This window comes from Eremomyces bilateralis (assembly GCF_010015585.1).
Source record: "Eremomyces bilateralis CBS 781.70 unplaced genomic scaffold P152scaffold_31, whole genome shotgun sequence".
NCBI classification, from domain to species: domain Eukaryota; kingdom Fungi; phylum Ascomycota; class Dothideomycetes; order Eremomycetales; family Eremomycetaceae; genus Eremomyces; species Eremomyces bilateralis.
This window is the reverse complement of record NW_022985097.1, coordinates 1-14,646: the sequence shown is the minus strand read 5'-3', so window position 1 is coordinate 14,646 and position 14,646 is coordinate 1. Positions and strand designations below refer to the sequence as shown.

At 50.4% G+C, this 14,646-nt stretch overlaps 4 protein-coding genes across 4 annotated transcripts; 1 reads left to right on the top strand and 3 right to left on the bottom strand.

Moving 5' to 3' along the window:
• Window positions 1-126: 126 nt before the first annotated feature.
• Window positions 127-2,307, bottom strand: P152DRAFT_517243 (alpha/beta-hydrolase). The gene is made up of 6 exons (XM_033682998.1): window positions 1,750-2,307; window positions 1,656-1,697; window positions 1,342-1,601; window positions 1,175-1,286; window positions 461-1,124; window positions 127-407 (listed from the first exon to the last, which is right to left on the bottom strand). The coding sequence occupies exons 1-6, from the start codon at window positions 2,079-2,081 to the stop codon at window positions 270-272; spliced, it is 1,548 nt and encodes a 515-aa protein (XP_033530365.1). The 5' UTR covers window positions 2,082-2,307; the 3' UTR covers window positions 127-269.
• Window positions 2,308-3,217: 910 nt separating this feature from the next.
• Window positions 3,218-5,253, bottom strand: P152DRAFT_443078 (uncharacterized protein). The gene is made up of 5 exons (XM_033677768.1): window positions 4,820-5,253; window positions 4,259-4,759; window positions 4,079-4,207; window positions 3,573-4,021; window positions 3,218-3,517 (listed from the first exon to the last, which is right to left on the bottom strand). The coding sequence occupies exons 1-5, from the start codon at window positions 4,874-4,876 to the stop codon at window positions 3,316-3,318; spliced, it is 1,338 nt and encodes a 445-aa protein (XP_033530364.1). The 5' UTR covers window positions 4,877-5,253; the 3' UTR covers window positions 3,218-3,315.
• Window positions 5,254-5,508: 255 nt separating this feature from the next.
• P152DRAFT_462141 (uncharacterized protein) lies at window positions 5,509-6,855 on the top strand. The gene has a single exon (XM_033680276.1). The coding sequence runs from the start codon at window positions 5,785-5,787 to the stop codon at window positions 6,451-6,453; it is 669 nt and encodes a 222-aa protein (XP_033530363.1). The 5' UTR covers window positions 5,509-5,784; the 3' UTR covers window positions 6,454-6,855.
• Window positions 6,856-13,071: 6,216 nt separating this feature from the next.
• Window positions 13,072-14,095, bottom strand: P152DRAFT_404785 (uncharacterized protein; the record flags this gene model as incomplete). The annotated part of the gene is made up of 3 exons (XM_033676779.1): window positions 13,072-13,386; window positions 13,435-13,781; window positions 13,837-14,095. 3 exons carry the CDS (start codon window positions 14,093-14,095, stop codon window positions 13,072-13,074), a joined length of 921 nt encoding a protein of 306 aa, XP_033530362.1.
• Between the last annotated feature and the right edge of the window lie 551 nt (window positions 14,096-14,646).

The following is a 14,646-nucleotide window of genomic DNA, read 5'->3' as shown; positions in this document are numbered from 1 at the left end:
TAACTAGTTAGTTATGTAACTAACTAACTTACAGCTTTCTAGTTAACTTAGTTATCCATAACTAACTAACTTAGTTATGGATTGAGGTTTAGTCACATGACAGAGATAAATCTCTAAACTCAACATCAGATAGTTATAGATGGTATTATGTATTAACATCTAGGAGCTAACAAGATGGGAAATACTATTGATACAATTGAAGGAAATAGAAATGTGCTGTTCGATCTAGGACATGCAAATAGAGACAAATCTATTCCAACCCACACCCTTTACGAAGCTGTCGGTCTCTCGTGGAACAACGGAGTGTCCGGCTCACAAACTGTTCCTGGCTGTGGCAGTGTTCCAGCGAGGAAGTAGTCGGCAATGTGCTTGGACGTGCATGCGGATGGTTGCGCAATCGTCATGTGCTGCGGATGTCAGTTAGCGTTCTTCTTCCTGGTTGGAATCTCGTTGCACTTACACCGTGGCCGTTATGCTTCAAAAGGGCCGATCCCTCAAATAACTCGGAAACGGTCTGAGCCGACTTCCATGGCGTCACCGGATCCCACGTGTTCCCGATGATCAAGGCAGGAGAGCTAGTTTTGACGCGGAAATCACCGCTATATCGCTCCTTGGCTGCGAAATTCCATTGCGGGCAGGCGGTGATGATGTTGGTGGGAGCGTCGCCAAACATAGCGCTTACTTTATAGAGCTGGCCTTCGAGTTCCGCGCGGACTAGATCGAGGTCATCGGTTCGCAGAAACTTGTCTGAGCACCGGATCCCAAACAAAGCTTCAGGACTGGACGCGGCAGCAGCTTCCGGGTCTTCTACGTCGCCAAGAACTGCGGGTGCCGTGGTGTTTCGGGTGAGTATCAATTCGAGCTGCTCGGCAAGATCGCGGTAGTGAGTAGGAAAGTAGAGCTTGCTGTTCATGAGGCTCTTGATCTCTGTGTAGCCGACGATGGACTGTCCGGCGGGAATGGGCTCTTCTTTGAGGTCCTCGATGAGCCGGTCAATCTTCTCTCCCAGCTCTCCCGCGCTCGATGCGTGCTTGGCCAATGCGCAGGCGTTCGGGTTTTCAATGCAAGCCTTGAGGAACTCTTGCCATGTTTCGTCGGTGTCCGTGTACATTTCGGGGTCGCCACTTTGGTGAGCGTCAGTCTCTAGTCCTATGAACGGGGTGGGGAAGCTTACAATGTGTGATAATATTCCATGGGATTCTGGACGGCGTCCAGGATAGCTCTGTCTATCCGATCCGGGAACATGGCCAGAGCCGTTGCTCCAAGCAAAGTACCATATGAAAACCCTAATGGTCAAGTTAGAACCACACCAATCGCCATTTCATCACCGTGGAACCTTACCCCAGAATCGCAATTTCCCGTCCTCGCCAAGAGCGTCGACGATCTGGAACATATCTCGGACGGTAAAAGCAGTGCCAACAAGGTTGCCAACATCCTTCAACGTCTCGCCACAGTCGTCCGCCAGAATCTGACCCTCAGCCCAAGTTCGTCCAAGAGCAGCCTCGCTTGCATTAGCGAGCTGTGCATGGTGCCAAGCGAGTGTTGCAGCTCTGTCGGTGGCGTTGGGATAGCAGTTGTAGGCAAGTGTTTTACCGGTGCCTCTGTAGATGCGTCAGTCCATCGGTGTAGAGACGGGTTTCGGAAGTGAGACATACCGGGGATCCCAGCTGATAAGGTCGTGTTCACCGCCAGTGATACTTACAAGGTCAGTCAGTATGAGCAGCAAGCAATAATCAGTGACTATCTTACGGCTGAACAATTGGTGATGCGCTGGCCATATTCACGAGTCCATCCCCGCCGGGACCTCCCCAGTTGAACAAGATGCTCCCCTTCTTGGGTTGCTTCAATGCCGGAATCTTGATTACGTCAAGGTTCAGAGTACCAGGGATTTCGCCGGTATAGTCCAAAGGAACTTCTAAAGTTCCGCATCCGAACGTGCGACCGTGGGGGTCGAAGGCGTTGAGTTCTGGGGGACAATCGGCCCATTCGATGCCCGGCAGTCGGTTTTGGAGCTGGACGTGAGGGACGGCATAGCTGCCCGCGAGGAGGGAGAGTGTGAGGATGGATGAAGTCGTCCGCATGGTGATTATGATTATGATATCTGCTTATGGTTCGAGCCAGAAAACCTATCTCGTCCGGCAGGCCAACGTCTTATATTATGCTGAAGCATCGTCAGTGAGCGCGACGTGGTTCCAATTGCGGTTTGGTCCGATCTATTTTTGCACTTCTGCAAACCCTGTGGCTGTGATTGTAGGAATACGGCTCAAAATTCGAAATTTGTGGAAAAGAGAAGCTCCACAAGGTACGGCCTCGTAATGAAAGAATCAGTACGTAGTTGAGCGCATGGTATCTCCCAAAGCGGAAATCCAAAAAAGCCTACTACGTAGTACCGCAGCGGTCAAGGGGTCTGCGCGCGCTATGCAATGGCCAATGCGGGGGTTGTGGCCCCAATCGTCACCATGACATATGTGGACACTGAACAGACATGGGACAGCAGAGAAGAGTATCGCCCGAGCGGCTGACTGATCTGCGTCCAACTGTCCCAAGCCACCTTCACAGCGAAACTGCACCTCCCCGCCGACAGGGAACTGAAGCCATAAAATTAGGATATTGCGGTGTTCAGACGAGGGTCAGGATCAGGATTTGAGAGGGAACAGCTGCAATTCATTGGTTGTTAATCATATTCAGCCACCAGACTGTTTAGCTGCCGCAAGATCTGAGGGCTGTTGAAAACCGACAGAGACCAAAGGAACATCTAGCGTACCAGAAATACCAGTAGTATCCCGCGCCATCTTCAAAACGATCAGATTAATATAGTGTGACTGGATTTATTCGCCAGAATAAATTACCTCCAAGTAAGGGCAGTTTAAACTAGTTATAACAGCCCTAACTTAGCTCCTTCGATAACTTGTGTTCCGTCATTCGTTGACCATGTGGATTATTAGGTATTGCAAAATTCATGTACTATGGAGTAGGGTGGGTGAAAGATTTCAATGAAATCTATTGCTCTTGTAATTTTCATGAAAGATTTCCGGAGGTCTGGAAATATTTCATGCCAAGCTTTCGTTTACTAATTTGGATGGCGGAGATAGAGTTAAGATGGTGAGATTTTGAGGAATTTCACGGAGTTCGGTTTTGATGCCTAAGGCTGCAAGGCACCAATATTTAATCTAACCAAGCCAAAATAGGACTAGCGTAAATTTCGGAAAGAAGCAATTTATATGCATAATTTAAATTCTATCAGTCATCCGAAGAAATATATATAAATTACTGAAATTCAACCACCCTACTATGGAGGCATTCCCCTCGCCATCTCTACATAGTCGGACACGCGTCTGCCACAGGACGCAAATCTTTCAGCGCTGCGGTTTTCGGATCGTAGTTCATCCGCCGTTCCAAATACTGCGAAACCTGTCTCCAGCTCGCCGCGGGAAAATCGGACTTGTACTCGGTCAGTAGCTCTTCGAGCCGTGTCTGCCTGTCGGTCCCTTTCGCTAGCGCCCATGCAGCCATTAACCTTGTCACGTTAGCATTCCATCGACGTCAGTGCTGGTTAACGACATGATACTCACGATATTGGCATGCCGCTCGATCCTAGAGGCCGGTATTGGGCACCATCTTCTGCGAGGGCGATGATATCGCCAACTAATGCCTCCCCTTCAGCGGCAAGGATGAGATTGTAAGGCTCGAAGCATCGGCGGAGGATGTTGTTCAAGATAACGGCATAGGCGAGTAAAACGCTATGGAAAGCCTGAAAGCGAGAGCGGGTTTTCACGGGATAGTCTGTTTTCGTGATTCTTGGGATGATTACCTCCCGGATCTTGTGAAGGTCAAATCCGGAATGTTGATAAGCGATTCTGATGTCTGCTTCATGGGCGTACGGATCATTGAGAAACTGCTGGATTTTGGCAAGCTGGCTCAATCTCATGCTCTTCATAGGGATGGCTTGGTCGTGTCGGTTTACCAGTTGGTCAAGCCAAGGCTGCACTTGGATTTTCGGGTTGCCAATGCTTTCGAGAATCTGCGGCTACGAGTGAGTCGGCTCGTTCCGAAAGGGCTGGATGGATACACATCTTACCACGGGGATGCACAAGGTAACCAGTAGCTGGTGGTCAAATTCATCGTCCCATTTTTTGCACGCTATTGTTCTTAGTATCTGTGATAAAAGCTCTCCATGCCCTGTGAGCATGCAATCACCCATCCAGGCCTACAATGACGTTAGTATCTAAGCGTAAGAGATCTCATGGCTCGTACTGACCTGACATATTATCATCATGTAAATTGCGCATAATGTATTTATCGAGCTTGCCTCGCTAGGCCTGTCCAGGCTCGTTCTAAGGGCAGCTAAAGCTCGAAAATAACTCTCCACCACCTCAGGACTCTTTTCATGAGAATAAATTTGAGGGAACCCCACTGAAAACGCATGTACGGAAGCATCAAGAGCGGCATTAGCCCCAAGGCGTCTGGGGATTTCCGTAAGGAATTCGCCATAGGCAGTCGGGTCGTAGCGAATGTCTGTCACCCGCAGCGTGGATAAGAAGGCAGAAGTCACCAGGGTCAGCCTATTGCTCGGTGACGCTGGCACCACAAGTGCAGCTGCCTCCGGTGAACGACATGGAGACGGGTTAGTGCTCGGTGTGTGGCTCTCCAGCCGATCGATGGTTCGATTCTCTGCAAACTTGAATCGCTGTTTGCCGGCACCGACACAAGCAACCTGAAGGCGGGCGCATCTGGAACATGCAGGTCGTTGTTGATCGCACTTCGTCATAATTAGTTGCCCATGATACCGGTCTCGGGAGGACATGAAAAAGAACTATACCTTTTTCCTCTGTTTACGACATGCATCGCATGCTCGACTGGAGGGAACTCCGGGCATTTTCCTTCGTGGTTTGGGATAGAGCGCTGTATGGAGCTCGAAGGAGAAATGGTAGATGATCGGAGACGTTCCGAACTCAGGGTTTGAATGCGGCGAGGATGGTTCACATAATCACCTTAGCCGTGGTTACCAACCTATATGAGGGAACTTGTGGCGGTAGCCAATACGGGATGACGCCTTTGTGGGATCAAAGCCAAAGGAGTTGACCAAGTGCCAGCACGTACCAATGGTAGGTACAGTATACAGTACATTATGGCAGAGGAGCTCAGGCTCGCACCCTTAAGTCTCAATTTGATCCCCTCGATTAGGCCACCTGTGAAGGCTAGGGAATGCTGTGTTCCCAGTGACTAATTATGGTCACTGTGCGAGAACGTGGGAATTGGGGTCGAGATATGCAGTGAAGAAAGGATGGGACAGAGATATAATTAGCACTACTCTTGATATGGTTAGCGTGCCAAGAGAGCGCGGTATCACACCGTTTACGGTTAGCGTAGCAACTGTCCCTCTCAGGGTTCATAGCCTCCGACGGCCTCCTGATCAGCAATTCAGCATGCCCGACGACTCGGCAGCGAGAAGCGTCGAGGCGCAGCGCAACCCGCCGCTTTCTTGGATGACGCCTATCCCATACCTTCTGTCCTCGTCAAACCGTCGATGATGTCCCGTTGCCGTTCAGCCCTGCAGGGCTGACCGGCTGAGTCGTTCCCTTCGTCCAAGGAACCAACAGGATAGCTATATAATCCCTTCAAAAGACCTTTACAGTGTCAATTCATAGTCGGAAAACTAAACCAGCCTCCTCCACATTCATTCTTGAAGCAAGACCATCTCCAGTCAAACCCCTTCCTCTCACAAGAAAGGATCACGGCATCATGGAGCAAACCACAGAGAAGCTATCGCACGAAAGAAACGCAATGAGTAGCACTCTTCTGGTTGACTTCTCCTGGAAGAACTTCAAAGCTCGCGTCACCGAGAAAGACGATCCGGAGTCGAAGGACCTCTACATTATCGACTTCAAAGCCCTCAAGCCGAATCTAGTCTTCCAGCACGCAAGCGACGGATCGACATTCGGCACCAGCTCCTTCCACACCTTCGCCATCGATGCCGACTGCGAGTTCTATGGCCAACCCATCAAGCTCAAAGCTCAGAAGCGCTTCAAAACTGCGTACGCTCACAAGTCCCGCACCTACTCCGGCACCGACGAGCCCATGACTCTGCACTGGACCAGCGACTACGACTTCAAGGTATGGGATTTCATCTGCGTCGACGCCGACCAGAATCCCATCGCGAAATATTCGGCGAATTGCTGGGCTATGAAGAAAATCGGTTCCATCGAGTTCATCGGCCCGAAGGCAAACACCGATGCCGTGCGGGAGGAGTTGTTGATGATGGGGTTGTCGTTATACTACCTCATGGTGCTGAGGACGAATAGCATTTTCTCACTCTTTGGCGCCGTCTTCTCGCAACCGGGCCGCGAAAGCAAAGCGGAGCGACAGGCTCTCGAAAAGGAAGAGGAGGAGCGGAAGATGAAGAAACTTTCAGTAGAAGGACCAGAGCTAGCGGGACAGGTGCAGACTACATGATTGCGAGACGGGTTGTAAGCCTCATTCTGTTGATCATTCAAGATCACGCTTAGCCTATTTTCCTCCCTCTTACTAGCTGATTTCAACCTATCGCCGTCTAACACGGTTTACCACTCTTTTCATCACGTGTTTTCATCTCTAGATCCGATATATCTAGATAGACGGTCTTTACCACAGATACTACAGAATCAGATCACTTTTACCATCCAAAATACAGTCCTTTGGATCCTGTATTTCTCCTCGTTTTCTTATAATATATGAAAAAAACGTTTCTTACCTAAGAAACTCTGAAACCTTGCAATAAACATTTATGTCGCAGGCCAAGGCATGAGCTCTAGGAGTCCAAGGCTACAAACTGCATTAATAATCTTGCCGTGACTCTCATATATCTGTATGGCCGGGGGACCAGGCATTCAGCTAGAACACACAACTTACACAATACAACAACTTCGCTGCTGGAACAACAGCACCTCACTCCCAACCATTTTAGCACATCACGTGCGACAATTTATTTCAATTGAAAATTACCTAGAATAAGCTAAGCCAAAAGTAGTTAGTACATCATGTGACACCATATCTCTTTTAAAGTGGTAGATCTGTGACCAGGGTGGAGACCTGAATCGAGCCACTCGCCTCGCTTATACTCGCTCGCTAAGAACTCGCTTGATACTCGCTCAAAGGCTCGTTTTACGTGAGTCGCTCGTTCCGCTAATCCTCTTTCATACAAGTTTACCAATCTTACTCGATTTGAACCCCTATTTACACATAAATAGGAAGGAAAGTTGGAACTTTATTTGGTTGGCGCAACCACGGTACAGGTACGCTCGCCAAGGTTCTTAGACGAGTGTGAGTAAAGTCGAGCAACTCGATTACGTAAGACTCGAGTTCGCTCAAACTCGCTCAGGTCTCCACCCTGGATCTGTCCCATACCTGCAGGGATCTGTTGTATGCAGAAACCACATTGCTTCCAGCTACCATATCTTTACGGAACCACGTCCATTCCCTATGCACCCTACATTCTCATACTCGCCCAGTTTAGAGCTATAATTTGATATCTATATTAATATAGAAAGTCTGTGTTGAGTCCGGTCGAAAATCTTTCATTTTCGACTTGTAAAGTTGTAATACAGCCGATGGTCTGTTCCCCTGGGCAACAGAATACAGCTTTTGCGGTCTTTTCTTCTACTATCAATAACTCTACAAACATCTATTTAATTTTGATGTAGGGATCGGAATATTTTTCTGGATCGGAACATTTTTCTGCAGACAGCCCACAACTTGGAAATTCGCTGAGATAAGGGTCGTAATCGATTCTACACACTTCATTCACCTATAATCAACTATTGCAGCCTTCTCAACTATCATGGTTGAAGGGCGCACGAGGGGGAAGGGCCCGCAGGCCAAAGACGCGTCCCCGACGCGTCTCCAGCAGGCGGACCACCCACGACCCAACACCCCCAACGGAGTGGGAGAACAAACTGGACGGATGGATGAGGGGCGGATGCTCCAAATCATGGAACATCATATAAAATTCGCGTTGGAGAGCTGCCGTGGATGGGCTGGAGCGGAGTCGCTCTGTGGAGTCCTGGAGGCTCACCTAACGCCCGTTCTCCGGCTCATTCCGGAGCTGGCACAGAGAAAGAGTATGGAAAAGGCGCAGGCGGGAACACCCGCCCGGGACCCAGCGATGGGTCAAATATTGGAGCGTCTTGGACGTATTGAGGCTGGAATCGCGAAAGACCGCGGTCGCCCAGCCGTGGCCCTAACCACCAAGGCACCAACCCGGAGCGAGATCGCCGTAGGAGGGAAGACCAAAGCGGTCGTTGAAGTGCGTCTCTCTGAAATGGCAGGGGCCGTAGAAGAGACGACGGAAGAGAAATTACAGAGAATCAAGAAGGTAATCCTAGACGCGAAAGCGCTTATCCCACACCACAGGGCAGCTGGTAAGATATCTGTCGTGGTTCCCACGACTACCCGACGGGACCAGATTATCGCTACTGGAATCGCTGGGGATGACGGCGTCAAGCTGATCCGTCGCCCCAAACTACTCATGGTAATGGGTATCCCGATTAACACATAGATCACAACCGGTAAAAGCAAGGGGAACACCGAATGGGCGAGACAGATGTCGAACCAAAACGCTGTTAAAATTAAACGAGTCTCCTAGCTCTATAAGAAAGAGAAGCTGGCGGCCATCCGGAAGGCTGGATCCCAGACGAAGGGATCAGTTATTATCGAGGTGGCTAACGATACCGACGTGACGCGGCTTATTAAGGACGGCTTCCTCTATGGCGCCCTATGGCTCCTAGTTAAACTATGGGACGTTACTCTCCGGGCGGTCCAGTGCTTCCGATGCTGGAAATGGGGCCACACGCAGTCCGTTTATAACGCGGATAGTGACACCTGTGGGCGCTGCGCAAAACAGCACCCTACAAGGGGATATATAATACAAGACCTTCAAGAGGGAAGGTGCGCAGGGTGCAAGAAATCTGGGCACTTTGCCTAGACGACCAGAAGCTGTGCGGCATATAAATCCTTCGCAGTTGGCCAGCGAGCCACAGAAAACCGCCTTAATGAGGCTACCGTCGCTGTCCAAAGCCAAAGCCAAAACCAAAACGTCACAACCCACCAGGTCCGCCACGCCGACGAGGGATACACCCTCGTTGAGCACTCCCAGAAGCGGAAGAGGGCAGGACCTGGGAGGCCCTCAGGAACCACGGTGGCTGCCCGAGCCCCAGGGCAGCAGCGGCTCCAGCTCTCGGCTAGTCAGCCGAACGACTTTATGTTCGGCATTAGTATTCCTACCTTTACGACACCTACCGGAAAGGACAATACCCCTAGTACTCAATGATAGGGACTGGCATCCTCTAATACAACTGCGGTAATGCGAACAACGATAAGGCTAGGGCTACCTTCGACTCGATTGATCCTACCCGGTTTCCTATACTTGTAATTCAGGAACCGATGGTCGCCGAAACTAAGCCAACAGTCACCTATATACTGAAGAATTTTCGCCTAAGCCGACCTATATACTACGGTATACGGGTCGTCTTCTTTATCCACGATAAGATCCTTCTTACAGCTTGGGAATCAAAGCGAGCCTCCGACCACATCGAATGGATCCGCGTTATAACGCATGATAGACCCCTCAACCTCGTTAACGTATATAACCTACCAGGGCACACAGGCCAGCCACAGCTTGAGAAGCGGCCGGAGATCGCGGAAATTCTCTGCGAAATTGGCCAAGAGAATGTCATCCTCCTAGGGGACTTTAACTGCCATCACCTAGCCTGGGGTGGAACCGGAACCCTAAAGGAACCAAAGGCAGACCACCTACTCCTTCAAACCGAGCAAGCTGACCTCTAGCTCCTTAACGAGCAAGGGGTAATAACGTGGCAGCGGAACCAGAGCCAGTCGGTCATTGACCTAGCCTTCGCCTCGCCGGAGATCGTCTTACGGATCCTCCTTTACCACCCACGGCCGGAGTGGTCTACTACAAAGGACCACTTTCTAATCGAGATCCAGCTGGACGCCAAGGTCCCCTCACAACAGACGAGCCCAAGGTTCATACTGTTATGGGTTGAAACCCTTGGTTGGCTAAGGCTGAGAGCCTAAGCCTGATTAGGTTAAAGGTTGATTCTGAGTCCAACCCTCTTCGATGTAAACGAGAAGTCTTTCCCCTTCTTGTTCTCTTCTTTAGCTTAATCTAGAATACCTTTGGCTACGTGTATGTTGTGTGCATCCAGCTACCGTGCCGTAACACATACTGAAGGATGCCCCGTGGGAAGAAATCCGGGAAGATATCTCTAGTTCTCAATGGTACGTGCCAGAACCCCATACTGCGATTGACACCTTATCAGACTTCTTTACGGCACCTTGGACAAGCACTGTAAACGAGCGCGACCTTGTGACTGGTCTAGGCCGGAGTGGTCACCACAGGCTGCAGAGTTCCTGGCTGGCGCCCGCCAGGCCCGACGCCGGCTCCAACGGACCCAGGACCCGGACGACGAACGAGAGTGGAAATACCAGAGGAATGCCCTAAGGAGGAAGATGCGTAGCGACGGCCGGACGAGATAGAGGAAACTCGTCCAGACACTTACTGAAGACGAGAACTACCCGGACTATATACACAACCGAGGGCTCTAGGGACTGAATAAGTAGAGCCAGAAGGCCGCTAGGAAACCCGGTGGGCTTACAGCTATCCTACCACTTAGGCGCACAGAGAACGATCCCCCGACGGGAGACAACCAAGGGAAAGCAGAGATCCTTACTACAAAGTTTTTCCCATGGAGCGGTGCCGCTGACCTCTAAGTCATAACCAACGAACAGTTTCCACGATTCGGTATCGGGCAAGAGGTCACCCCAGATAAGATCACCCCGATTATCCGCCGGCTACCGAACCAGAAGGCCCCCGGGCCTGATATGATCCCGAACGAGGTACTAAAGGCCCTCTCTGATAACCTAGCCGTAGACCTAGTCCGGACGGTCACCGCTCTCTTCCGAAGTGGGGAGCTACCAGCAGTTCTAAAGGAATCTACTATGGTGGTACTAAGGAAGGACAAGAAAAAGGACTACTCACTTCCAAGCAGCTACCGCCCTATTGCTCTTGAAAACACGGTTGCAAAGCTAATCGAGAAAATCCTCGCAGATCGACTGATCACTGAAGCGGAAACACGAGACCTGATTCCCTGGAACCAAATGGGAGCTCGAAAGGAGAGATCCACTCTCTCCGCCCTAGAACTCCTTACCGGGACTATACAGACGGCGTGGCACGTAAAGAAGTATGTGGTCTCTGTACTTGGGCTTGACCTTGCTGGAGCTTTTGATAACGTCTCTCACCCCCGGCTGCTCTGGGTCCTTCGTCGGATGGGATATCCCGAATGGATTATCCAGATGATCACATCTTTCTTAACCGGACGGCGAACAAAGATTCTCTTCTCGGACTTTAAGAGCCGCTGGTTCGACACGGAGACAGGGATCCCGTAAGGCTCTACCCTATCACCCGCGCTGTTTATCCTATTCATATCTGACCTGCTACATCAGTTCAAGGATGTTCAGGGTAACGTGCTCGGGTTCGGGTTCGTTGATGATACTACACTTGTCACCTGGGGAGACACGGCAGCAGCCAACTGCCAACGACTAACTGCGGCCCACGATACTTGCCTGGAATGGGCGTCACGGTTCGGGGCTAAATTTGCCCCGGATAAGTACCAGATTATCCACTTTACTAAGAAACGCAATCTTTCCGCTGATCTCCGGTCTACGATCCAGATATAAGGACACTAAGCTGAATTAGTTACATCCCTCCGGGTACTGGGAGTCTGGCTTAACCCTTCCCTCTCATGGAAGGATCATATCCTCCGGGCAATATAGTGGGGACTTAAGGCCTTCGACTCCCTAGCGAGGGTAACTTCGTCGGTATGGGGACTATCCGTCCGGAAATCGAGGCTGCTCTACACAGCGGTTGCACGGCCCATTATGACATACGGCGCCCCAATCTGGGGAGTCCGTCAGCAGGGAGAGCCAATCTCTGAAGGCGAAATGAAGGACCTAGCCAAGGTACAGAACAAGTGCCTTCGAAAGATCCTAGGGGCTTACAAACGGACACCAATCGCCGCGCTTGAGAGAGAGGCGGACGTGCCCCCAATCGAACTATACGTCCAAGAACGGGCCGCTCAAAGAGCAGCATCGACGACCTCCTATAAGGTCACTACCCAGATTAAGGGAGCCCTGACGCAAGTCTGGGATACTGCCTCCGCTCCCTCGAGACGAACTCGAGGCCGACCCCGCCGTGTCAGGTCTAAACCCGAACCCGCAATATGTACTCTCCGGACCCAATATGACAAACTTCTGTTCCCCCGGCCCGAACGAGCTAGGGGATATGAGACATAACAGCGAAAAGGCCCGCACCGGATGATCCAGGACGAGTATCGGGCGAAATGGAGGGAGAGATGGCAAGCCGAAGCGGCCAAACCAGGAAGGAGAGCAAGGACATGGAAGGACCGGTGGGAAACCCAGTGCCTTAACCGGTTCGATGGCCTTTAGAAACACGAGGCCTCGGCGCTTATGGTACTACGGACTGAGGTAGTTGGAGTTAAAGGATGGCTTGCGAAAATCGGTGTCCCTAGAATCCACCCAGCGTGTGAGTACGGTGCCCCCCGATAGTCTCTCTACCATCTCCTTACGTTTTGCCCGCAGCGGACCTACCAGAGGATCGCGCTCCTCCAACGAGCTGGAACAACGGACTTTAAGAGGATATTGCATGACAGGGACAAGGTGCGCTACGCAGCAAGGTGGCTGATCGATGCGGGAGGCCTAGAGCAATACCGGGTGGCCAAGGAAGTTAAGAAGGAAGTAATAGAGGACTGGAAACCGTTCCAGCTCCTCCACGACGTGCCAGAATAAGCTCTCCGCGTAGGCGGAAACACCGACCCGTGCGGAAAGATTAACAATGATTGAGATACTCTACTGAGAGGAGGAGGCGGGATTTTATGTACCTGCAGCCTCGGCTGGGGGGAAACTTTTGCCCGCGACAGACCAGATAGAATATCGTGCTCATAGACCCGAAAGGGATCCAGATAGTACATTAAATTGATTATTAGTATTATTATTATTATATCAATGCGAACTCGCATGTTCGCGTGCCTGTAACAACTCCATTTGGGCAGACAAACGGCCGAACAATTCAAACTCCATCCTCGCAGCTGGCTTTGGACCAAGACGTATTTGACCAACGATATCAGAACCGGGTGGAAAGTCATGTTCAAGGACGGGCTCCCCAGCACCTCTCATGTTAGCTAGGACAGCCTGTCTGAAGTGCCATCGTAGAAGAGAAGCAGCTGGTGCATCAGGGCGAGCAAAGTATGCTGGATCAAGATTTTGGCCACCAACAACTCTTGAATTAGGCCGAAAGACCACAACTTTGTAATTATCCTAAGAAAAGAGTCAGCTGCAGTCTCTGAACTGAAATATAAGACGTACATCCGGGTTGATCGACATATAGTAAGCGTCGAATAATTGGTGGATAGCGGAGTCAAGCAACAATCCATTTTGTACAGAGTTGATAGAGCCTCCTTTTGCTGCCGGGATTGTAATCCACCGGCCGTAGTTGTGACCTATCCAATCACCTTCATAGGCTAGTGGAAAAATATGTGCCGCTTCGAAGCCGTCCCAGAAATCAACCCCATCAAAAGTGTGTACAATCGCCCCGGATATGACACATCGACGATCTCGTGAACGAACAGCCTCCGTGAAGGCGGCGGCACGGGTTCCGGTAGCACGACTAATTGTTCGGACGAGCCATGGCTCATTATTAACCTGGAAACGACCTGCTTAGAATTTAGCCATTTAATTACTCACGAATGGTGCCATTCTGAAACTAACCAGTGGCAACAATGAAATACTTCCCAGGTTGAAGCATATTGGCATCTCTATCTATCCTAGTGTCGCTTTCATTCCGAACAAAGAAGTACGGTTCATCCTGAATGATATCGTCTGTGGGAGCGATGAGAATCTCCAGCATTGAGTAGAAATTGGCATTTGAAAGGCCGGGGGTGAGAAGTAGACCACCAAGCACGGTAACAGGGTCATTTGCGTCGTAGATATGGACATTGCGGCCTGCCGAACGATTGGGCGGAGGCATGGTAGATCTTTGCGGCAATAGAGGATCGGAGGTTTTGGAGGGAGAGCCGGACGTAATGGAGGACGCCGACGACATGGTGGATATTTAAGACGCAAAGATTGCATGAGGATGGCAGATCGCAGACGGCAGGTGCAGACTTGCAATTAGCAAGTGGGTTGATGATGAAAGGGCACAAGTACAGGTGCCAGATGTCACAGAATATCTGTGTTTCTTATGTGGCTTGTTTTCAGACTGGTTGAGGCGTTAATCAGGTACACATATAAGTTCAACCCCCTGTCAAGTAGCCAACCACTCGAGTAGCCAGTATCACCATCTCAACCTCCATCGGTCAGACAGCAATATCTCTACTAAAACATATTATATTTGGAAATCTATACAGCATGATTCAAAAGATACAGCTTGGAGAGACTCTGATGTAGATTTGGCCTCCGAAATTGGATGTCTTCGTTGGTAATCTTCCTCTACCGCTCGTACAGCTTCTTGTGCCAATTTGATCTCCCGAACTTGCGCAAACCTCTGATTAAGATCTATCTGAACTTTCTTTTTACGTT